Source organism: Scomber japonicus, chromosome 3 (genome assembly GCF_027409825.1).
Source record: "Scomber japonicus isolate fScoJap1 chromosome 3, fScoJap1.pri, whole genome shotgun sequence".
Lineage (NCBI taxonomy): Eukaryota > Metazoa > Chordata > Actinopteri > Scombriformes > Scombridae > Scomber > Scomber japonicus.
In genome coordinates this window covers 11647015-11672882 of record NC_070580.1, presented here as the reverse complement: position 1 = coordinate 11672882, position 25868 = coordinate 11647015, and the positions used below count along the sequence as shown (strand labels likewise).

Below are 25868 nucleotides of genomic sequence, written 5' to 3'. Positions count from 1 at the left end.
AACTGCCAGCCAGTCTGAGCCAGGCGGACCAGGGCCAGCACACAGGCGGAGCAGGGGGATCCCGTCAGAACATGCCCAGAGCACAGGCCTCATCCTGGGCACTCGGCTCTCCCGCCCTTCTCCACCCCCATCCCTGAGGATGAGTCCAAAAAAACTATACAGCTTTAATTATGATGGATTGAGAATGAGATTGTATCACACCTGTTGTTGTTTTTGTTGAGTAAGGAAAGTGAAACTGCCAGAGGTTGCTACAAAACACACCCATCTCTCCAAAGCACCTTTACTTGTTCGGTATGACTTGTCTGTTTTCAGCTCTGTTTGCATAGTTCAGATTCTAGACATCTTGATACTATCTGTGTAGAGGCAATATAAACCCCTGGCAGCAAAAGACTTCAATAGGTACCCCTTGGGGTTGTTTGACTACAGATTGAGTGTTCAGGTGAAACAACACTAGTTATCCAGTCCAACTATTTATTGCCCCCACCAGGTCGTTCCCCTCAGAGCACCTCAAACATATGAGTGCAGCCGTGCAAACAGAGGAGCAACACACTAAACCCATTTGTCCGTCGCACAAAGCATAGAGCCTGCTGACACACAACGTCCTCTGTCTGTGAGGAGCCCATGTGTGAGCCACATCCCACCGGTTCAAAGGAGACTCTCACAGGGGGACGTTAAGGTGGCATACTGGCTCTCATCGGCCCGTAGCCTACCCTCAGGCTAGGTTGGCCGGCACACCAGGATCCTACCATCCATCCACAGGCAAGTCCACCTCCCCGCTGCCCTCTCTCCTCTGGCCTGACCCCAGACCTGCCACCCTGCTGTCACCAATCGACCAGGTGGCCAGATGGACATGCAGAGGAGCAGCATAAGGTGAACATATGCTGGTGAAAAAAGAAGTGGAGGACAAGAGGTTTATTTGCCCTACTTTAGCAACACAATTTGAGAGATAAAAATGTTGCAGTGATAAAATTACATTCACAGGTCATGGGATGTGTTGGGGGACGGGAATCACCAAGAGCTCAGACAGAGAGGCGTCTAAAATGTAACTATATTTTCTCCTACAGTTCCTACATTTGACTCATGCTCCTTTTTTCAGAGCAGGCCTGTGTTTGCTCACCCACGGAGGCCTCCTCTTTGCAGGCTGTCTGTGCTCTGCCCCATCACAAGAGCCTGCTCTGGGCTTGGCGTACCTACTAGAGCCAGTCTCTGCTCGCTACCATGGTCCACACACCCACACCCACTACATTCCTCCACTTGCAGCCAGAGGGGAGGGCGAGGTGCTGGATGAGGTGAACATCAGTCCTAATGGATGGGACAGCCTGGTGCGATATTGCAAAATATTCTCTCTAGATCAGCAGGTATGAAGTGCGCTTTGTGTCTCAGCCTGATATTGTTAAGCTGCATGATATCTGTTAGGCTCATTTTCCTGTGATGCTGTCCTTCATAGGTCTACTCTCTCAGAAGATGATCTATCTCTGGGGGATCAGATTCACTTTGCGTTGTAGCAAAATAAACCTGCAGCTTAGCAGAGTAAATGGAAAAACATTACAGAGGGAAAAGAAAGACCTCTGGAGACACAGAGAGAGAGAAAGAAAAAAACTCCTGACAAAAGCAGAAAGAGAGAATTATCTCCCCAGCTGTCTGTGCATCAGGAAGTCTCTCCCAAAGAGTCCGCTCTGACCGGCCTGATCACAGAGGCAGGACAGGAAGTCCCACAAAAAGAAAAGGAAGTAAGCACCAGCTCCAGGAAGTGACTTTTTGCAGCTTCGGCTCCACGAAGTCTGGACCCTGAAGGGAGGGAGGAGGAAGGGAGGCAGCCCAGCTGAACACCAGAGTGTGAGAGACGGAAAAGAGACGGAAAGACACAGAGAGAGAGAGAGACAGATTAGGGCGTAGTGACGGCACTGACAACTGTCTCCATGCCGCCAGCTGTGTGTCATTTAGTGAACGCTTATAAAAATGAGCCTGGCACCAGGGAGTGATGTGCCCGATGCTGTGGCGCCAGGCGCTCTGCTTCAAATGACATTGGGTGCTACCACCGACTTCCTCTAAATCTACACACACATATACAAATGAAAGAGCACAAAAAGCTCAATTCAGCACAAGTAAATGCAGGCTTGTGTTTGTAAGAGGCATATTTTCAACCCTGAGCTGCTTCTATCCTTCTGCTACAACACAAAACATCTACTTACACAATACTGTGATTCAACAGTATCAGAGCAAACACAGAGTATGTCAGGACAAACAGATTAGTGGCTCAACATCACCCCGCCACGTCCCATTCACACACACACACCTGTGTTCACACATTTACTGACTAAGCCCAGCGTTTTGCATGTAAATAGATTGTGTCGCTGTGCTGAGGAGGTGCTAACTTCCTCTGTGTTGCACCTGGACTCACTGCTCATCTGCATAAAGAGAGGGGGGAGCGGAGGAGGGCTTCAGGCACGGAAAGAAAGAGGGGCAACATCAGAGGTGTTAATGGGTTAAAACCTGGTAATTGGGGGGTATTTAGTCAACTATTGTCATCGTGAGGCCTGAGGGACAACGGATAAAGCCTCATTTGGATTTTTTAGAGTTCACACGTCACTTTATCTTACAGCATATCAGTTACTGTGTTTTGTTCTCTAAACATTTCTTTTATCTCCACATCATCCCAACTCTTATGTTGAATTGCGTCAGTGTCATTTTCCCTACTTAAGTTTATCTTATCTTTTATCATACTTCCATAAGAATGTTAATTGTTTAAAACTGTAGATTTTTCCTTTAAAACTCTGAATTCTGTCTGAAGTAACATATATTTTCAGCATACAGTATTTTTATGATCGTCTATGCCATAAACATGCAGTCGTAAAATGCCAGCCAGCCTTGAAACCACATCTCAAAATGCGCCCTTTGAGAACTCTCCAAATTTCTAAAGAACCACTTTTGCAGAAAGGCAGAAAATTGAATGACATATAATAAGAAGGAACAGTTTGACTTAACACAAACACGGATAAGTCAAAGCCATCATGTCTGGGCGCAGCTAGTTTGACCTGTACAGTATCTTTGTGTCCTCCAGCATGTCCTTTACCAATGATCCTGCTCATTCTTCCCTGATAAATGATAAAGCAGAAAACCATATGTTCTCTGTTTGCTATCAGAGGCTATCAGGGCCTTACAACAGTATCTGCTAGGACCCCATCAAGGTCATAACACAGTTCATCCAAAAACCCTTCAGGCTCGCAACTGCTTTTCAGATGGGACTCTGGCGTCTTGGAGTCAGCACGGGACATACAGTCATAACATTTGGGTTGGATTCATCCAACAGACATAATTCAGCACAGCTTTAAAAGCAAAAGCTGATAATATTCAAAATGACTGCTGTCATCATACTCGAGAGAGTGAGTACTCTGGCTCAGGGCCAGCTAACTTAGTGCTCTATATTTGGTCATTTCTGCTGGCTTTCAATGACTTCACCAACGCAATTTTAGCCTGAGCCCATGTGTTGTTTCAGTCTCATTTTCAAGTAAACTCTGTGATCACCTTGCCTTTGCGTTCCACAGGCCTTTCAGTGGGAGCACAAAGAGAGAGAGGGGCATTAGTCCACAAGAAAAGCCCAGCTTTGGCTTCTTAAAGAAAGCAGAGGTTTAGTTCTTTCACTTCCACTGCATTGTTATGCTAAGGCCCAGCTTGGGAATAAGAGTGAACCATTAGCATCTGAAGAAGAGCCAACATCTGAGGGAAACATGTCTTTAAGGCCCCAAAGAAAAGAATCCATGCTGTCTCTCCCTCTCATTTTCTCATTCTCTAACTCACTCACTTGTTCTTCAACTCAACTCTCATTCCTCGCCATTCGAAGGCCCATTCTCTTTTCTTTCACTTTCTCCTGCTGGCTCTTTTGGCGCGAAGTAGGGATAAGAGATGTGTATATGTGTGTGTGTGTGTGTGGGTGGGTGGAGAAGGGGATTAGGAATTGAAATGCCTGATGAAACAATGAATATAGCTCTTAAGAGAAGCTAACTATCTACACCAAACAGGTTATTTTCACTGAAGGCAAATATGCATGATTAAAGATAACTGACGGAACCCCCCAAAAAAAGGGTTTTCTTGCCTAAGTGGTACTAGCATGGGATCCACAGTAAAGATATTTGACATACAAAATCTTATCTGACCTGATCCTGTCCAATGGATGCACCTAAGAAGTTTCCTGCAGCCTGTCTCTCTGATGCTTGTTTATCGATGTGAGTCGTGGTTTCTGTTATTTTTTACATTTTGTTCCAAAGTTGACTGCTGTCATCTCTCTTCACTTGTTTCTATTCATCAGTCCGGTCAAATTGCTGAATAATATTTTTTTAACAGAGAAAAAAAATGCAGCTGTTATTGTTATTGAATGGTACTGTTGAGTCATCAGAAGTGTTTGTAACAGGCACATGATACGTGAAGCAGATTTTATAAAGATATTCAACATCTGTAGACTTAAAAGATAATTTGTTCCTGCTGAAATTGGCCTTTTAAAGAACTCTGTGTGATTTGTTACTTGATATTTATTGTTCACTGCTTTGTTTAATGTTTTTTTATAGTATTTTTCGTTTATTGTCTTTTTTATTCATTCCTCTATTTACTGCTAGCTGTGCAACAAATTGCCCCTCAGGGAAAATAAAGATATACTTGATCCTAACAAGCCCCACAAAAAAATCCCCTGCAGATGTAAACTGAAGTTAACAAAAAGACATTATAGTTTACATAATCATCTTAAATATCAGTCAGTCAGTCAGACAGTCATTTCACGATTAGAGCTCGATATGGCTAGAAATGTTTCAATCTAATGCCAATATGAAAAGTTCTGGTAACAAGACCAGACCAATACAAACATAGTCATATGTTATTTTAAATCAAGAGCTATCTGATTAATGAAAACACAAACATTCAGTGTTAGCTTTCAACACTCTGACAGACAACTCAGTCAAAGTATTGACGTTGGACAGCCAGCATCGGTCATGACTTTACATGTTACTTCTGAGAGCAGTGAGTATTGCGTTAAGGGGTTACAACCTATCTGCTACATGTGTAAATATCCAAGTATCTTAATATCCAAAGTTTTGTCTCTTGTTTTTATCGTTGAATTTTTATCTGTTCTATTTTTTTTTTTTTGTAATAAAAATGGTCACAATGTGTGTGAAAGGGTATCAAGGCGACGATAACAAGTCTAATCACAGGCTCCATTATCGCCACTATTTTTTCATGTGCTGGACTTTGTAGTCAGTCATCTCCGTGCTAATCACACATTTACCCGCCTTTTTTTTCCAGATGTGGAAAAGTCAGGGTATGTGACCCACGTGCATTTCTATTTGCTGGTTTGTGACAATCATCTATATAACAGGTCATGGTTTAGAGCTTAGCCCTATTCATACATACACATCACAGCCTGTTGTTGTAGAAGCTTTCAGTGTTGGTGTCAGGAGGTCACAGGAATCAGGGTGGATTCTCTGGTAAAGACAGGAGTGAAAATTCTCAAAACAAACACAGCAATGTACTTTTTAATGTTCTATGATGTTTGATTTTATCATGTAATGACAGCAAACACCATGCCGAGTCTCATGCAATTGCAGCCTAATCAATCTGGAATAATCATGTTACCTGGATAATTGAACATGGTGCTATTGCTGCTTCCAAGTGTGAAAGCAGCTTTACTCTCTATTGCTGCTATGAGGTTGGGGTTTGTTGTAAACAGAGCAGTCTGAACATTCAGCTGGCTATGCTGCTGCAGAGCTGCTGCTAGTTAGGGGGGCAGCTGCGGGATGAATCACAGCCCCAACACACATACATCATCCTGGGTGGGATCCCAAGATGCTCCCTTGGGTCACAACTGGACAACTAGATCGAATCCTAGAAAGAGCGTGATGCTGTAAGGAAAAACAAACACACACATACACTGCAGGGCAAAATGCAGCGACCGAAACCTAGAAATGCTGAGTCACTGGAGTTGCTCAGGCTGAGAAATCTCTGTGTTGCTCCCAGCTGGCTGTTTGACATCTAAAGGGAGCGGTGATGAGCTGAGTGATAACAACAACACCATCACCAGCAGCAGCACTGTGAAGTCTACTGTATGATAAACATGTGAGTCTGATTTTTGGTCAGGCCCTCCTAACTGACTCAAGACTCAGTGAAGCACAGAGCAGTTCGGGGAAGAGAAGAATGACTAAATCGAAGTGCACCTGCCTCTCTGTCAGTATAACAACGCCAGCACATTGACAGGAGTTGAGGGGGTGAGAGGGCTGCATGAAAAAGAGGAATTTCCAAGGACAGGGAAGATGTTGTGAAATCATATTGCGCATGTGGCCCGCACAGCTGCAGAGGGAGTGAATCGCTCCATGTGTAACAGCATGAATCACCAGTAGAGTTCCTCAGAAGTCAGATCACACTTCCAGCTCTCTACCTTTCTCTCTCTTTCTCTCTGTCTCTCTCTCTCTACACACACACACACACACACACAGGCACACACACAAACGCTCCCCCCTCTCTCCCTCCCCCTCTCTCCCTCCCTCTCTCTCCTTCCCTCTCTCTCCCTCCCTCTCTCTCTCCCTCCCTCCCTCCCTCCCTGTTTTTGCTCTCTTCTGTTTTCCATACCTCGCCTTCTTCATCACAGGTGCAGGCGGTGAAGTAAGCTGACTAGATCATCCACATGTGCTGTATAAGTATCTCACACACGTGCAGACACACACACACACACACACACATACACACACACACACACACACTGCACACACACCCGCTGTAATCACAATGAACAATGCCGGAGCCATCCAACGTCTCTTCATCAGCATGAGATCATGTGGCACATATAACACACATCGCTCACACACTTCCTCCTCCTACACTGTAATGCAGGTGGCCGTCCAACTGCAGCAGCCGGAGCAGCATTCTTGCTCTGTTGTTAAGTGACATCTCCTCTGTAGAAGTGTCCTCATCCTCATCCAGGAAAATCAGATGACTCACAAGGTTATTTACCTCAGATGGCTTTCATTTGTATTTCTGTATGAATGCTAATATAACAGGAATGCTTACGGGAAGCTTTTTGGGGGGCTGTAAATGTACAGCATGATCATTGTAGATAGTATAGTATAATATAGCATTTTGGCTGCTATTAAAATGCTGAAATTTAATCAGTTAAAATCAGTTAACTTGATCAGTGGATTCACTCACAGGGGCAAAGTAAATCTACACACATTTTTCAGACTGAGTTCAACTTTGGTTTATTCTGACAAACAAATTTGTGCTGTCACAAGCCTTGTTGACAGGGCTGACCTTTTGGGGAACACAGCTGGAGAGTCAGAAATGGAGGAAGCTATTGTAGCTTATCAGCTTTGTTGCACATTTGCTTTTATTTAACCCTCATCTGTTGGATTATAAAACGCTCCACAAAAGAGGAATGGTTTGCTGACAATTACGAGACAGGAGTTGATGGTGAAAATAAATGATGAATAAACGATGTGAACTATATTGTCCTGTGAGCAACCAAGATGAAAAGCTATCTGATGAACCGAGCAAGCTTGCTAGTCAGAAGGGCTTTTATTTCCCATAAATAACTCTTTATTGAAATAGAAATAAGTGATTTTCTTTGAGTGCGATTGTGACTGACTAGTGCTCAGGTTTAGGTTTATTGACAACATCGCAATATACAGATGGGTGACAAATTAAAGGAAAAACTAACATAAAGTTTCAAAGTATGGTGTTGAGCCTCCATGTGCCACCAGAACAGCTACAGATTCTACAGTCTGTGAACTCTACTCAAGGATGAACACCATTCTTCCAAAATATATTTATTCATTTGGTGTTTTGATGATGGCAGTGGAGAGCAATGTCTAACACACCGGTCCCAAATCTCCCATAGGTGTTCAACTGGGTTGAAATCTGGTGACTGTGAAGGCCATAGCATATGATTCACATCATTTTCATACTCAACAAACCATTCAGTGACCTTCTCAGTCCCTCAGTGGCCCTCTGGATGGGACATTGTCATGCTGGAAGAGACCACTCCCATCAGGATAGAAATGTTTCATCATAGGTTAAGGTGATCACTCAGAAGAGCTTTGTATTGATTTGCAGTGACCTTTCCCTCTAAGGGGACAAGTGGACCTAAACTATGCCAGCCAAATTCCCCCAACAGCATAACAGAGCCACCAGATCCCTTCACTGTAGGGGTCAAGCATTTAAGTACCCTTTTAATTTGTCACTCGTTTGTATTTCAAAACACACTTCAGACTATGTCAAGGACAGAACGATAAAGTCCTCGACTTATTTCCATAATTTTCCCTGGCATTTTCATGATAGACAGCTACAGCAGTTTACCAACCAGCCCTGAAATAAGTCACTACATCACTGAGCTTCTGAAACTAAATATTATGCAAATACACGTGGATGGATTTTTCTCTGCCACTTTCTGGTATGACCGGACCTTAAGAGTGATCATTCAGAAAGAATTCATCCATGAAAATACTGGGGAGGGGAGGAGGGCGGCAGCTGATTAGGAGCACCCTTATGAAGTGGAGAGGCTGCCGACATCTTTATCTGCTGCAGCTTTGGCTTCTGATGCTAAATTGACAGCTTTAGAATCTGTCTTTAATGCTAATTCGATGGTTAAATCCACCCAGAGCAGGGCTAGCTATAGTGCCCTGTAGGGCAACGGTGTTATCCAGGGTCCCTAAGGACTGTCCAGTACTGCTCTGTGTGGTCCAGCCCCCCCAGGAGAGGGCCGAGGCTAGGGGGGCTCTGGGCCTCTGCCTCCCTCTCCTCCTTGTCCTCCTTTGATATCAGGAGTGTTGGAATGGAGGAGTAGCACAGGAAGGGAGCGGGGGGGTTGCTGGGTCTCCCTAGTTGCCAAGCGAACGCCATATGGGCAGCTCACTGGTGTTACTGGGGGCCCGGGGCAGTTCCCAGAATTCACATGATAATGAAGCCCGGGGCCATTCAGAGTGCTGGCCTAAAGCTGGGCCTAAGAGCTTTTGATAGCCCCCAGCAGCCTGTAGGACTGCCCACCCCGGGCCCAGCCAGCTTTCCTGCCAGGCCCAAACCACCTGTTTGATTTTCCCAGGGCCCTGCCACAGCGGAGGGAGAGGAGAGAAAGAGGGAGCAGGGAGGAGGAGGGGAGGGGCAGCAAAGGAATGTCTCCCTCTTATTTTGTCACTGAGTGTGTACTTCCCATTCACTTCCTCTTTATAATCCTTCAGCCCTCCCCTCACGTGCACACACACATACACACTGTCGCATAAACACAGGCGTGCACGCAAACACATGCACACGAGTATAACCTAGATGCACATACGCACACACCCCTGCTGACCCGCACACAGGCTCTTTCCCCTTTTGTTAAAGCCCCTGAAACAATCCCAGGGAGAAGAATGAAGTTTAAAAGTAGGGCACCTTCTGCTGCATCGAAGTTTCACACAAGCAGATTCCTGGAAGTGGGCCCTGGGTGAAAAGCAGGGCGCTTGTCTTTGCTGCGTGTCTCTCAATTCTACGTGGGAACCAGGGGAGGAACTTTCCTGGGCAGCCAAGGGAACTGGGAGACAGTCGGGCGTGAGAGGAGGGATGGGAGTGACCAGGGAAATGGAGTGAAGCTTCTTTTACTTTGGGGGGGTAAGGACGGGGGGGTGATAGATGTTTACAAGAAGGGTACATTCCTTTATCGTGAGAATGGCTGGTCGATGCACAGCAATAACACAGGGACAGACCGAGCAGATGGCCCCCGGTCTCCCTTACTGTAGCTACAGCACATGAAAACAAATGTCTAACTCTCACTTGTTGCTTTATCAGCCAAAGATTGGGTGGTGGGGGAAAAATGAATTTTTGGTCAGTTTTGTTTATCTTTGGAGCTTAAATGGACATTTACATACCGCTCTGCTGACTGAATGTGTGTTTTCTTCTCTGACAAGATTCTGTGGTAGAATATTTCCTGATCCAAAATCATGTGATCAGAGTTGCAAAACACACACACACACACACACACACTGGGAGCACAGGTGTGCAGGTGTGACGCTGTGTACTCTGTGGCCACTTCCAGTTCCCGGTGTTAAGGTGGGGCAGCGTTCCTACAGTTTAACCTGAAATGCTGCCTTGCTGGGGGCTAAACACCTGCGCTGCACTCAGCGGGTTACAGAAAAGGGTAGGGAGTGTGTGTGTGTGTGTGTGTGTGGGGGGGGGGGGGGGGTGTACACCCGAGCTGCTGCTTCTTTTAACACATTATTCAGGTCAGGTGTTCAGGGGACATCTGCATAGAAAACATTACAATAACTCTGCTCTTTAGCCCTATTGAGTATGACAAGAATACACACACCTACACCTGTTGCACCTGCACTGCCTTCTGTAGGGCGCATGAATAGATATCCAGATTCCCACACCCAAGTAAATTAACTTCCTCTTGCTGTTGCGCCCTCTATACAGCTTTGATAAATAGAAACAACAAACGAGAAGAGAAATTTGAGCAGATCACAGCTGAGCCAGCAGAGACTGTTAAGGTGGGACTTTAGTGTCAAGAGCATCAGGAGAGAGAAACAAAAACTCCCCAAGGCCCAAATAACTTGATTATACCCGCTCCACAATCAAAACAAAAGTGGCAGGCCCAATCTGTTCACTGTCAATGGCGGCTCTCATTTGTCAAGCCCATCCAAGAGGTTGGTTCTCAGGCGACTCGCACAATGCCCAGTGACAAACAGGAGGGCTCTCCTTTTAGCCCTGCCTGCCACTGGGAAGCCCATCTGAAGTATTAATCTTTGGGTGGAAGAGTGGAGGAGAGGGCTCAGCCTGGCCCAGCCATTGTCCCCAGGCCTGGGCCCTCTGAATGGGGCTTTGTCAGCTCCCCAGCTGCCACTGTCCATGCTCCATCTTTGGGCTTTGGCTCCCATGTCCCCTGGCCGTGCTGACTGGACGCCTCTGTGCAGCTGTGGGGATGTGCGAGTTTGTGTGTATGTGTGTGTGTGTGTGTGTGTGTGTGTGTGTGGGACGGAGAGAGAGGTCAGGTGACAGACCATTCGTCTCACACACACACAGACACAAATACGTGGCTTTACATAGAGTCTTGTCATTTCAAAGTGGTGCATTCAGTTGCCATGGAATCTCAAAAACACCAGAATAAGTTCCTTTCTGGAATACATTAGTTCAGTTGAATCAAGTGAATATATTCCTGTGTGATATATGAAATATATATTTAGAAATATAGAGTACATTTTTACCCCCAGTTTCTTTTTAGCTTTTAATTGTATTAATCTTCTTAGTGGTTTGACCAAACCACAGAAATAATACCAGGGCAATCTGTTGTTGACCTTTGACCTTTTTATAATTTTACTAGTAACTCTAGATAAGTCACCTAAATTCCAGTATGCATATTTATTCATAAATGTCAATAAAAAGAGACTCATCTGACTAGCTCCATTATTGTTGTCCATGATACTGGAGCTGATCTGATGACTTCCCAGAAGCAGAGGCAGCAGTTATTTGTTTGTTCTCCATCTCCCTCCTACAGCAGGGGGCAGCTGGCCAGCAGCAATCAGGCCTGTCCCCCATAGGCATCTTCTGGCTACCAGCTGAGAACAGCTGGTCTCCCCTTCTGCTACCAGTGGACCTGGGCCCTGCTGGAAGTCCTGCAAAGGATCTGACAAACAGGCAGCATTCACACATAGACAGGTTCTGCTAATGAAGAGGCCTCATTAGGCTACATTTACAGTTTCTATAGAGGTGCATCTATTGTTCGGGGGAGCTATAGCCATTGGGCTCTTTAGGACAATGGAGAACCTCATCAGGTTGTGTTGCCAGTTTCACCGTGGCTTCAGTACAAAGTCAGTGTTAACTCACTTGACCATCCACCGTGTGATGTCAGCAGCAAACTGTTGCTAAAGGGAAAGAGGTAGAGGGAGGGGTGAGGTGGCGTTGTGAAAAAGTTGCTGGCGGTGGCGGGGGGTAATGACCAGCGGATGGAAAAGGGACTTTGGCGTTATTAGATTTGCAACAAGCCGTAACACTGTCTCCCATTGTGTATCCCTCCACCCCTGCCCTCCCCCAAGCCCCTGACCGTAGAGAACACTACCCAGCATCCCCTCCTCCTCCTCCTTCTCACCCAGCCCCACCCCAGCACCCCCCACACCCCCAACTAAAGCTCTCTCTCCAGGCAATTGCCACTGGAGTGGAAAGTATTCCAGAGCACAATGCCTATGCTCTCAATGGGTGCTTTAGCATGCCACCAGTGCGCTGTCACCAGCAGATGGGGAGCTAATTAGAAGCCATTAAAGAGCTTTGATAGTGTGTGTGGGAACCAGGCGGAGGGAGATGGCCACAGGGGTGTAAAGGAGGGGTAAGCTTTGGGTCCGGTGAATGCACACACACATACACATGTACACAAGTGAGAGACAGAGATAGAGACCAAGCTGTTCCTGTTAGGCTGAGAGAAAGCGAACTGCCCAGCCATCCTCCCAAGCCAAGGACGCAGAGCAGAGGACACCTGTTGGGCTTCAAGGATCTCTGAAGCTTTGCCGCACAACAGCTATCAGATGGAGATAGTGTTCCTGTAACCTGCCCCTGGCTCTCAGCAAAGGGCATCCATCCACCCACCCAGTCTGCTGCATGCATACAGGAAAAAAAAACACCCAACAGGCGGCGAGGCTCCAGCCGGTCTGCACTGCTGATGACACATCTCTGAACCAGGACTCCCACAGGAAGTGACTCCCAACCACGGGTCCTCAGTCATTACAGAGGCTTGGCTGCCCAAGGAGGTGCCAGGCCACGCCGGGGCACACCAGCGACTGCATAAACAGAGGCAGAAAAATGCATAATACACGCCCACAGAAGCAGTGACACACAGTTTTATAAACTCTCACATTCAGCACAGACTTCCTCTAGTTGGACCTGACTGATGAGCCACAAGTCAATCATCACTCAGCCGAGGAAAGATGTGACATTGTGGTGTGGTTAAAAGTTTTTGTATCTGACACCATACACACACCCCTCCCAGTCCCATATGAGCTTCTCCACACACCTGCACACAGGTGTGATCATTATCAAGCAAACAGGAAGAGCCTGACTGGAAACTGGAAACTAATCCCACAGCTGCGAGGAGATGGCCTATGTGTGTGTGTGTGTGTGTTTGTGTGTGTGTGAGTGAGTGAGTGAGTGAGTGAGTGAGTAAAAATTGTTGAAAACTCACATGTGGTGCTCTCCTCTCATAATCAAATTCCTTCCCACTTCTTTTCAACAGTGTATCTCAATAATCATACTGAAGTAAAATCCTCTGTCTAAGAAACCATATGCTCTCATCCGCTACTATTGTGGTTTTGGTCACTTTCATGTTTCAGGAAGTAGTACGAGTAATACATATTGTCCCCGTAGCAATAATAACAGGAGCACAAGTGTGAAAGCATTGCTGGAATGTCCTATTTCCTTTGAATGAATTCCTGCACCAACTTTTCCCCTGGTGGCTTCCTCTAAGAGTGCTTTTGTAGATCTATTTGCCGTTGCGATAAAGAGGGCGTATTAGCTAATACATTTCCCCTCCACCAAATGGAACAATTTATCCTGAAAAACGCTACTGGGAAACAGTTTATGTGCTGGCACAAATATAGCCAAGATACACAATGTTCTGAAAAAAAAAAAGACAAGTGTTGCCTTACTGCTATTTGATGGATGTATGATGTTGCAACAGCACTGACACAAACAGTAGCCTGTCACAGAAATAAAATACTGAGTGATAATAAGGTTCACATATAAAGAGTCCTCTGGGAAATGAATTCTGTGTCGGCGATGAAGAGGGTGGGGGTGGGGGGTGGTGGGGAGCTGGGAGAGGGCATTGCCATTCTGTCAGTTAAAATCAGGAGCTAATATGTTTCACTTTTCTTTCCCCTCCTCTGCCTCTTCCCTCTGTCTTCTCTCTCCCCTTGCCTTGATGTGCTGTAAACAGGCTAAAAAGGGCCCAGCTGTGTGGAGTTATTGTTGGTGTCAGTAGGAAGTGCTGATAGCTTTTGCAGCTGAACAAAAGCTGGATGAGGGGAGTGGAGGGGCGCTCCAGACACTGTGGCTCCAGCCTAGATTCTCTCCCACAATCCCTGCACCGCACTCCCATTGTTCTGCCCACCCGGCCCTCCCTTCGCCCTGTCAGCTGCGACCTAGGACAGAGGGCAAAAAAAAAAGAAAAGGGAAAAAAAAAGAAAGTTCTTGAAAAAAAGTTTTTACAGGCTACTGCAACAGCTAGAAGAAACAGTCCCGGTGGTAGTTAACTTTGTTACAAGAAAGCAATACTGACGTTATCTTTGGTCTGGTTTAACATCTGTGTAGATACGAGCAGTGGCTCTTTAAATAGCTTTTTTTTTCTACAAGAAACCAGAAGAGAACAAGCTGTTTGTGAAGTTCCTTCAAGACTTTGCACATTAATTAAAAACTTGATTAAAGTGTTGCATCCATCCGTGCAAATAATACTAGCAATAATAGTCTGAACAAAACCTTTTATTTGCAAAAGAATGCATATCAAAACACAATTATATATTGCTGATTCTAGTCTAATAAATGAGATTAATTTAGAAGCATAACATGTGGCTATTATGCTGTGGTTAAATGCAACTAAGAACATTTACTCAAGTAATGCTCTTGATTTGAGACACTTGTGCTTTGTTTGATTATTTCTATTTTAAGCTACTTTAGACTTCATTGCATGTCAGATAGCCTAGTGCTTTTTAATACTATTACATTTACTTCACAGCTATGTTTCCTAGTTATTTTACAGATTCTGATTTTACAAAGTATACTCCACTGTATGATCTTATGAAATATAATGCATTGCATGAAAAGTAAGAGAAACATTGGCCGGCTGCAACATGCTTAATGCAGGGGGAATGATAATCCAACAACACTGACAGGAGAAATAGCTGCATAATGAATACTTTTATTTTTGATGTTTGTGCATTTTGCTGACCAAAAGTATTTCATCACTTGGGTAAGCATTTGAATGCAGGACTTGTACTAATAATGGAATTAAAAAAATAATAATATGGTGACACTTTTTCTTAAGTAAAGGGTCTAAATACTTATTCTGCCACTGGTGTTATGTTACATCAGTGCTCTGGGAAACATTATAGTTTAAATAAAATAGTAGAAGAAAAAAACAAGGAAGATACTTTGCACTGTAGAGTCTCTCAAAAATAATTTGCTGTAATAGCATTATGGAAAATAAAAATATGGGTACAACCATCTCTGAAGTTATCTTTGGATAGTCTGACCTAAATGAGTTTGATGCATAATGTAGTCAGCACTATTTGACATAACTAACTGTCTTTATTCACGGGGATAAACTGAATTCCTGCAAATAAAAATGTTTTTTAAAAAAAGAAAAAGAAAAAAGTTGTATATGAATCACAGTGGTACAGTAGTGAAAGCTGTGTGAAGGAATGCACCGGTCACTCTGTGTTAATACGCTAACAACATTATGCTGTTAACCGGCTGAGAGGCGGCTCTGCAGGTGCGCTGGGCGGTAATCTCATCCCGCTGCTTGAGGTGATAAATGAACGACAAAGCTCCAGAGCCGGTTTGTTCTCAGGGCTCCTCGCGCCACGCAGGTGAATGGAGGAGTTCGGAGTGCGAGCTCTCTTGTTTGACGTCTCCATGGAGACCGCCCGAGCGGCGCCAGGCTGACAGGCGTCAAGGCTCGGATGAATGGGTGACGTCACCGCGCTGGCGCCTGCCAGTCTGCTCGGGCTTGTTTGGACAATCTGGGGGGAAGATTCAGAACAGAGCGATGCGATCTGAGTGTGCACACAAGGCTGAGCACACACTACAGAAACATGTGAAGGAATCCGTGAAGCTGCTGCTCACACTGAGCCTTCTTCACCGCACAGAGGCAAGAAAAGGAGACTCTGTGCTTCCAGAAAAGTGCAGTTTGAGAGAAGAAAGAAAGCTTTGAGTTTCTAAAAAGGAGACATGTTTTCCAGGGAGCAGTGGTGTGGGAATGACTGCTCAGCATATTTTCTGCAACATTCAACAATCTGCCCTTTAATAGCAATGTTACTGAACTAATATTCCGATAAATCTGTTTAGTCACCACATTTTACACAGTTTACAAACTTTACTCAAAACTTTACTCTAAGCAACATCATCTTAAACGAATTCAATTTTTTTTATAAAAGTAAACCTTTTTTTCCCCAGAATTTTTGGCCCACTCTATGTAATGTATTCTGTTACTTCACTGTACTATTGTCATCCACATCTGCAGCCCCATCAACAATAGTGAGAGGCAAATCTAGGGCACTGTGGTAGCCTAATTATCATTAGCCATTCATCCCATTCATCCTGTCCCATCCCACACACATTCTCACCGTACATACACAGGCATTCACCACCCCTTGACTGTCCCCAGGCAATCTACACCTGCAGAGTCCCCAAGCTATGGACAGCTGGATTCCCACATATTACCCATAAAAGACACACATTTGTTTCCATTTGTAACGCCATCCCTCAAACAGATTGTAAATCCCGATAACCAGGCGAGCGCAGTCATTGGCTGAGAGTGCGGTTGTGAACCGACCCATCAATACAAGCGCAGCCGCCTGATTGGCTCACCGCCTTCAAACAGCACAACTCGGGTACGCCCCCAGCTCCTGCTCTGCTATAAAGCCGAGGAGGTTTGCCCATGTGGATGTTGCAAACTGTCAACATTGCCTTGCTATCATCTAAGAGGAGGAGAAGCCTCATTGCCGAACTACTTTATCTTTTTTCCCCCTCGTCAACTTTGGAAACTACATTAATCAACATGAAGGTTGTCGGATCTACCTGCGCCCTGAAGAGCAAGGTCGGCAGCGACGATGTGGTTCGCTGTCTGTCCGATCAGAGCCTGACCATCTCCAAATGCAAGATCCCGCTGCTGGACGAGCAGATGAGCGTCTTCCTTCAGGACATGAACAGCTGCTACAGCAAGCTGAAGGAGCTCGTGCCCACCCTGCCCACCAACAAGAAAGCCAGCAAAGTGGAGATCCTGCAGCACGTCATCGACTACATCTGGGACCTGCAGGTTGAGCTGGATGAGCCAGAGAAGAGCCGCCAGCACTCCGCAGGCAGCGTACAGCGCACACCGCTGACCACCCTGAACGCAGAGCTCGCCAGCATCGCAGTTGAGGTAAATATCTAGTTACAGTCTTAAAGTCCAATTCAGTGTGTACTTAAGTCGCTTGCACCATCGCTTGAAACTGTTTTGAGTGTCAGAGTGCATGCGTAAAGTTTGACTAGTCAGTGCGTAAAAGTTCCATATTGCGCAGCTGTTTGCTCGTGACTGCTTTATAGCCTTACAAACAGATGTACTAATCAACCTCCCTTTTCTCTCTCCTCACAGAATGGATGCTCAGACGATAGGATTATGTGCCGTTAAGAGCTCGTGGAGCATCGCCCCATCACCCCACAGCGAGCACCGCAAAGAACGAACAAGGCTACCTGATGTGACTTCTCGACCACACCAGTGACAAAACCTTGAACTGTGTAGGGACGTTTCAAACTCCCAATGCTAGAAAAATAACGTTGCGTGGACATCCTCCGGCACTGAGGATCTCTGTCACTCAAGGCTCTCGATTCATCAGAGGGCCCTGAGAGAAGAAGAAGACCGGCGATGTCCAGATATAGACTGGGTTAGCCGGGGGACCAAGAAAAGTTCAGTGCAACCAGCATCGCTTGTTGCTTGTAGAGTTTCTAAAGAAAGCTAATGTTTCTGTTACGCTCTTGTATCTTCTGTAAACCATATAGAGAATTCAACATTTTGTAAAAGAAAAAAAGTAAATTTCTCAGATTCCTGAGCGACAAACTGTATTGTATATTACAATGCCACATTATGTGAAAATATTGTTTTCTTACAATGTACCTTATTGGTGTTTTTATTAAAACAAGACAATTATTTTTGAACAAGAAAACATCTTTGTCACTGTGTTTGTGTGTGAGAGAGAGAGAGAGAGAAGCTGAAGTGCAGTTTTACATCATACACCTGGGGGGTTTTCAGTATTGAATTCTTTATAAAGTCAATAGCTGACGTGAAAAATAACACATGGGTGGTTATTATGGGCTGTTAAAACCTTATTATCACTGTGATTCATCGCAGGCCGACACATTCATCTGAATAGCTTATCTTGCTGCTGAGCACTTGGGGGAGTTTAAAGTGGTTTGCCAGTAAAAAAAGAAAAGAAACAGGAAAAAAAGTGCTACACGTAGGAGAAGCTGTTAAGTCATTCACTGTTGCCTCTGGTAACATAAAACCAAAGCTGGTGGTCAACATAATGGCTTATAGCCAGTTAAATTGGTAATTTGCCTCTGTATGGGTCATTAACGTATCACATTACAAGAGGAAGTCTCACTTTAAATCGTCAAGTCTAAAGGTCTTGACAAATAAGAGGTAAAATCTGAGAGACACATCTGAAGAGAAAATGAAAGAAATTAAACAATATTTTTTTCAACATAATTAAACTTTTTTTCAACGTCTATGTAACAATTAGCCACCAAAATAAAGTGATGTAAGATGCATTAGTTAAAAAAAAAGGATATATTCATTTAAAAAAGTTAGTTTCACTTCATAAAACATCCATTTAAAAATGGTGTTTCAATATGTTCTTGTGTAAATCAGCATTTTGAGTCTCTCTCGGCACGGCAGGGGTTAAAATGGCTTTGGCTAGGCGATTCGTTATAAGATTTATTCTGTCTCCCATGTGCAATGTTTTTCCCATTTCCCTGCGGTGCGATGCGCACAGCTGCAGCCCCGGCGTGGCCAGTGTGTGATTGTGTTTGTGTGATAGCTTTGTGCCAAGGGCAGGGGAGGGCGGCGGGGCCCAGACTGAGCGGCGCCTCGGCACACCTGGGGAAGTTCAGGTTAAATAGCTCCACATTCCTCAACACACAGCTGATTGAAACATTAACAAACAGTAATCCACGGGCCAGGCCGCAGATGGGCCGGGAACCACGCCAACACTCAGAGAGAGAGAGAGAGAGAGGCGCGTTCTCGGGTAGAGATTCCCACAGTACACTCGTATGTTATAAGTCTGCTATTAATATATACACGTCATTTTTTTTTTTTAGAAACATATACTGTGAGCTGTAAGAGAGGTGATCATTAGTAGCTCAATAGATTTGTTTAACACGTACAAATTCTTTAATGTTTTCTTTGATATGGTCCTGATAAATTATTTAATGTATTTACTGTGTGAATTTCTAATCACATATAATTATCTACATGGCAGATACAAATCCCTTTTATGTAATCTGGTAGAGCTGTGGAGGAGTGAAGACCAGGCTGTTGTGGCGTCCATAATAAGTCTGTACAGTGTTTTATTACCATTAAATCAAATTAGGTCTGTATGGTGGATTTTAGATTTGCTTCATTCTTAATTATTATGATTATTCTTATTTTAATCCGTCAATTTGTAAACATGAATCAAACCCAATGTCCCTGCTTCCAACTCTTTCTTGTAATCAGCGCCCTCTAGCGACCCTGCCTTGACTTGCAGTCTAATGCAGCCTATTTCACTGTGTGCATGGTATGGCTTGCTGGTGATTTTAATAGACAACAGCTCCCCCTGCTGGAAATACAGTTCTTGAAAATAGTCAACGTTATCGTGCTATTCTCTACTTCATTTCTATAGAGCATATTTTGGGTTCTAATTAAAATTAACACAAAATGAAAAGTGAATCAATATACATTATTTTAAATTTCACTTTTTCATTGTAACTTTACATTTTCAAATGATCATTTAAAATGTTTAATTTGCTTTTTTAACTTCAGTTTTCTTTTTAAGTTTATTTATGGCCTGATTATTCCTAATAATGTAGTAGAGTAATATTCTGGTTAATTCTATCCCTTTTATATATAGACTTTTTAAATGATGGCTTAAAAACCTCCTACATACATTTTGGAGGGAGTGGGGTGGGGTGGGGGTCATTTGGATGACAGCAATAGTTATTTTTGCAGATTTTCTTTAAAAAGATGTGATCTTTTAAAAAATATAATGCATGGCTGTAAATTAAACTATCCATAGCAACCATATAAAGTAGATAAGGTTATTTTAATCATGGCCATCTACTGCATTAAAATGCTGCTTACACAAATATGTAATAATGTAGGTTACATGGTAACATAACACTGACATTGTGTACATGTTCTAGATAATACCTGTACATTTACTTAAATTTAATTTTAAATGTTGTAGTATTAATACTACTGATTTAAAAAAAACTCCTTCCACTTTAAAATGTGTTTAGCTTGTTATTGTTTGTGTATGTTTGAGTTTCATGCTGCAGAATGATGTATACAAAGTTTGACACTAGAAGAATGTTTTCACTTTTTTCTGCTGAGCAAAGTGTCTCTGTGCTCACCTTAAACCTGAGTTTTATAGCGTGAACATATACGCATCATATGTTCATGTCTATTTTGAAACCAATCGTGGTCCAGAATTCAGTTTACACAAGAGTGATGTGGAAACTTTAGCCTTTAGTGCACATACACTGAGAATGGACCTTAAGTTGGAGACATTTTGAGTTCAGCAGTTTAACTTTTGAAATGAAACAGTTTACATATTTGTATATTCTGTATTTTTCAATGAGTGAGTAAATGGAATTTTAAGGATTTGAGACACAAAGCATCCTTGTTACCACATAACTGCAACATCTCGACTCAGGCCAGGAACCTTGTTGTCATTGCCTTCTATCTTCTCGTTTTCTTGTCTATTTCAGCTGTCCATTAAATGCATAAGTGCACTACAACATATCTGTAAGGACAGAATAAAACATTGGACAGAAATCATTATTAAAAGCACAGTATTTTTGTCTTAAAAGTCATCTTCAAGGGGGCTTTAAAGAATAGGTTCACAGTTTTCTTTTTTTAAATTTTAAAGCAATTCTTACATATCCAAAGTAGTTACTGCTTTGCTTTACGTTTGTTTCTTTTAGTCTATTATGGCTGCAAAAATCCCTTCTTAAAGCAATTTCATCGTAAGTGATGGGGGACAAAACCAACATTACTTGTGCAAAAATGCATTTAAGTTGAGCTGAGCTCATATGAGGCTGCAGCAGTTCAAATTGATATTTTCCAAAGTTACAAAAGTTAGTCTTTTTAGTACATAATTACCACATTGTGATTACTCATCTGCTGCCTCTGAGCAAGAAAATACAGTCTGAAGAAGCACAAAGAGATACATTCATACTAATAATGACGAATGTTGCTTCAACTTTAGAATGCATTTTAGCAAATGTTGGTTTCCATAATTTACATAGTGATTACTACAGAAGGTGATCGATCTGCCTGCGGCCATTTAGGACAGAAGTAACAATTAAAACAACCAAAAACCCTTTTCAATAAACATTTGAGAATGTTAATATTGCTTTAATGTAGACAGGAAAAAACTGTGGGGCTATCCTTTAAAGTATAGGCTGTGAAAATGAGAAAAAAATTAAATTCATTTTTATCAATGCAATATATTGACTGATATTACCATTACCATAGCCAGAAACAAGTACATTTCGTGGATGTATACTTGCTGATAATCACAGAGCCAGAGTCGAGAGTGTTTAAATAGAAATTTGTATTTACATTGATATCAACATCAACAGAAAAAATCTGTAATATACATCCTGTAAAATGACAGCTTATTTTACCTCCAAACAAAGAAAAACAAAAAACAACCAAATGATCTCTTGCCTCTTTTTGCACTTCATTCAAACTCTACAAAGTTCCTTTTTCCTGAAGTAACAAAATCTGGACATAAAATGAAGTTGTTTCCTGAAGAGAATAGAAGAGATATTGATATGTCTTGAAATGGATATCATTCCATTGGTATTTCTCTCACAGCAAACATGCTTCGCTATCTTTTTTTTTTCCTGGATGTAAAAACTTGCTGTGGGGGGGTTTGAGAGTTTCCAGTCCTTGACGCACTGCACTGGTAGCTTGTCACTGTTGAACAACGTAGCCCCATGGCCTTATGTGTACAGTACATAACCATCATATGCTTCTATAGATCCATGATATGTACCCATTTACCATCAGAATAATATAACGCATATCATAAAAAATGTACACCAGAACCTCAGAAACTATACAAAGATGTGGAAAAATATCTTTGGATTGCGCATGTTGAAAAGGTAGATTCAGCGAGTTGAGAATAACAGTCAAAAGAAGATGGTGTGAATAAAAAATACACTGGACAGACAGAGCTGGTGCGAGGGGCGGGAGAACACTGTGAGGACCAGGCCTGTTGGTGAACTGAGGAGTGTGTGTCTTCATTGTACTGCAGCGAGACACAAACACACACATGCGCGCACGCACACATACACACACAGCCCACCTCACACACAAACCAATAAAATAATCTTCTGTAAATCAACTGTCCTGACAGAAGTCGCTTCCGCCGCCTTGCCATAAAACTTTGTGTGAAAGCTCAAACCTTCAACTCATCAGATCCTTGTCACAAGTAAAAGTGCCTCGCTAAAAACATGAAATACATGACTGTTCGGGGGGGAAAAAAGAAAGAAAATACAGCATTCAGAAAATGGCAAACAAGGGAAGGAAAACCCAAACACACTTGCAATATTTATAAAGGCATTTAAAAAAAAAAGAAGCAAATCAACCAAATCAGTATTGACCTACTGGACACAAAAATACAACCAGGTCTCATACTTTGTGCAATATGGGCCTTTAAAAAGCATGTTTGATATAATTTGTAGAATATTTACAATTCATATTCACAGAGGACATTTGAGACATCTAATACTGCAGTACCATTCATTTGCTTTTAACAGGGGTTACGATGCTCAGTTACAGTCTAAAGCATAGAGGCAAGAGTTATTGCTCCAATCTGCATAACATAGTAAACTGTGTGCTTATAGCTTCCAATGACTTTAAAGAATGAGGCGCATCCAACGGATAAGAAAAGAAAAGAGAAACCCATTGTTGTGAAAGGCATTGAATTTCTAGTAAGGCTGTAATGATGAGGAAATATTGCATCAATCCTTTCTTTTTCCATACAGAAGCCTCCAGGTAAAGTGCAGCCACAGCCAGTTGTACCGTAGTCCCGTTCTGCAGCCTGACTGTGATGCTGAATACTGCTTGACAGTTCCAGGTCGTTCACGTGAACACACACAAACAAGCACAGGCACACTGACATGTTTGTATTTGCGTGTCACCTAAACAGGGTTACAGTATGTGAGGGTTTGGGTGGAGAAGAAACCCGCCGCAAGTTTGTCCTTATAGCCCACTTCCTCCTGGATGAGCAGTGTGTTGTGCTGGAGAACTCTGTGTATGTGTGTGTGGGTACAGCTTTTCTCAGGGCCTAGACTGCTCCAGATTCTGCTGTCAGCTACAGGTTATCAGCAATACTTCTGCAGAGACAGAAAAAAAACCAATGAGCTGTCTTATCAAACATCAGCTGAAACACATGTAAGAGTACTTAACCTCTGTGTGTCAGTATTATCTACCTGATCAGGTCCCATTGGCATCCTGCCCATTCCCATGGGGTTCATGCCCATCTGGCCTTGCATCTGGCCCTGCATCTGGCCTTGCATCTGTCCTGGCATTTGGCCCATCTGGCCTGCACCAGCTCCGCTGACTGGCCCGGGTCTGCCCATAGAGTTGTTCATCATCATGGGTCCAAACTGGCCCTGGCTGGCCTGCTGGGGGAACTGTTGCTGAGGGTATGCACTGGAAGACCAACAAAAATAGGGATTAAGCCTCTTTTGAGTATGGTGTTAAAATAATGATAATTACATGTTGACTTAAATAACTGCTAAATAATAATAAAATGTATATCTAAATAAATTAGCTCTAGGAAGCTTGATTACTTGTTACGTGGCATCCCGCCCTGTGGCCAGCCCTTCATTTCTCCTGACGCATACATGGGCCCTCCCTGTGGATTTCCTTGCATCGCTGGCATCATGTTGCTCTGAGGAGGAACTCCCATTCGCCCTGACATCATGTTTCCTGATGGGCTGCTACCTGGAGCCATGAATGATGGGTCCCCCTGCTGGTTCATCCCTGCAAGTGCAACAACAAGAGAGCAGTCATGAGTGAAAATTTCAAACCCAGGAAGGAAATGGTACAGACAACCAGCTCTGGTTCAGTCAACTCACCATAGTTACCTCCATAGTTGAAGCCCTGCTGTCCAGGCTGGTTCATGGGGGGGGCTCCCATAGTGCTATCCATGCCCCCTGGAGCGGTGACATTTGGGGGAGGGCTGAAGCCTCCTGCTGCTCCCTGCGCTTGCTGCTGCTGTTGCTGCTGCTGTTGCATCAGCATCATCATCCGCTGCCTCCTCATCTGCATGGTCATCATCTCCCTGCTCCTCTGAGCCATCATCTGGGCGTTCAGGAAACCAGACTGCAGACAAACATCAATTCTTTGACCTCAATTCTTGTACAATTGGTGACTTGACAGAAATAAATGTAAGTAATAAGTGGCAAGTGAATGCACACTACTTTGGATATGAGGAAGTGCTGATTACACACCTGACCACCCATGCCTGTAGGCTGCATGCCAGGCTGCATACCAGGTTGCATGCCTGGACGCATGGCAGGGTTTCCTCCAGGGGCGTTTTCCATCTTGATGCCTTGTCGAGTCTGGTTCATAAACTGCCAGATGAGAGAAGAAAAAGACGTGTTCATTTTGATGTTCAATATTAACTTAGCATCCAAAAAGCCGCCCACTCTTCAGAACAAGTTGGCCTGCTATATTATCAACATAATGATATGGAAGGTCGCCGTTAGGATGAACATTATCTGTGTGTTAGATCACCTGTTGTCCTTGCAGTCTCTGCTGTAGCTGCAGTCTGAGAGGCTTGGTGGCAGTCATCATGCGAGGTCTTATGTTTGCCCGGGGGTTGCCCATGCTGCCCATGCCTGCCATGCCAGGGAAGCCCCCTGTCTGGCCCATTTGATTCATCATAGGGTTGAATCCTGCAGGAGACTGGCCCTGCATGGTGTTGCCACCATAACCAGGCTGCATGCCCATGGAGGGGGGCCCTGGAGGCCCAGGGTAGCCTTGGCCATACATGGGTTTTTGGTCCATGCCTATGGAGGAGTCCGGGCCTGGGAACGACTCTGATGGCGGGCACTGACCTTGGCCTTGATCCTGACCCTGCTGGTGGCCCTCAGGTCCGTGGGTCTGGAGTACAGAGAAGTTCATTATCAACACAAAGATGGATAACAGTTTTTTCATGAAAGTGCACTCGATACAAAGACATGAAACACATAAAGACACAAAACAGCAAGAGAACAACGAGTATCACAGGTTTACAGACCCTCCGCAGTACATGAACTTAGAAAATACTGAAGGAGTGTGCAATATTTTCTGTAAGTAAACATTCAAGTTGATGATCTACAAAGATGTCACATTCACATGCCTTCACAACTGTCTAATTACAATAGTAGAACTTCATTCAGAAGTTCATTTGGGTCCCTTAATGCTCCCTTGAGTGTCAACACAATCTCTGTATAACCATTTTCAAACTGAACTTGTCTTTGATGTTATTACGTTATACATGATCATTAACAAAATTAGTGCAAGCAATACTTAATGTAGCAAGGATGGTGTCCTGTACCTGGCCTACAATTTCAGGGATGCCTAGGGCTCGGTCTATCTCCTGCAGAGCAATGACATCAGCTGTGTTGAGCAGAGAGTCCAGCTGGTCCAGAAGTGCCCGTTCATCACCCGGGCCATCACTGTTGGTCAGGGGCCCTAGGAGCTCATCCAGGGGATGCCCAAACTGCTCCCTAACACACAAACGACACAAGAGGTGTTAGGTCATGTGTGTTACTTTCATACATTATTGAAGCTAAGAAGTGAAGAAAAGCTCACTGCAATCACACTATTAATGTCAGCTTGTGAATTCAGCCTTAGGTCAACC

At 43.8% G+C, this 25868-nt stretch overlaps 2 protein-coding genes across 5 annotated transcripts in view; one reads left to right on the top strand and one right to left on the bottom strand.

Moving 5' to 3' along the window:
- Positions 1–16640: 16640 nt before the first annotated feature.
- id1 (inhibitor of DNA binding 1, HLH protein) lies at positions 16641–17906 on the top strand. Its single transcript, XM_053316307.1, has 2 exons — positions 16641–17125; positions 17339–17906. The coding sequence occupies exons 1-2, from the start codon at positions 16643–16645 to the stop codon at positions 17372–17374; spliced, it is 519 nt and encodes a 172-aa protein (XP_053172282.1). The 5' UTR covers positions 16641–16642; the 3' UTR covers positions 17375–17906.
- Positions 17907–21546: 3640 nt separating this feature from the next.
- ncoa3 (nuclear receptor coactivator 3) overlaps positions 21547–25868 on the bottom strand; it is a 34150-nt gene continuing 29828 nt past the window's right edge. For 3 of the 4 annotated variants that reach the window (XM_053315690.1, XM_053315692.1, XM_053315691.1), the window contains 7 exons: positions 25563–25734; positions 24758–25126; positions 24472–24594; positions 24097–24343; positions 23809–24001; positions 23446–23668; positions 21547–23349 (listed from right to left, as the gene is read on the bottom strand). In XM_053315690.1, the coding sequence (XP_053171665.1) occupies positions 23338–23349; positions 23446–23668; positions 23809–24001; positions 24097–24343; positions 24472–24594; positions 24758–25126; positions 25563–25734 (1339 nt within the window). In that variant the 3' untranslated portion in view covers positions 21547–23337. The remainder of the gene's footprint in view (positions 23350–23445; positions 23669–23808; positions 24002–24096; positions 24344–24471; positions 24595–24757; positions 25127–25562; positions 25735–25868) is intronic. The other variant, XM_053315693.1, reaches the window with a different exon arrangement.

Bases quoted from the DNA above. Each gene is read 5' to 3' on its own strand.
- id1 (XM_053316307.1), top strand. From the start codon at position 16,643: ATGTGGATGTTGCAAACTGTCAACATTGCCTTGCTATCATCTAAGAGG. The intron at 17,126-17,338 runs GTAAATATCTAG...CTCTCCTCACAG, and splicing joins TCGCCAGCATCGCAGTTGAG to AATGGATGCTCAGACGATAG.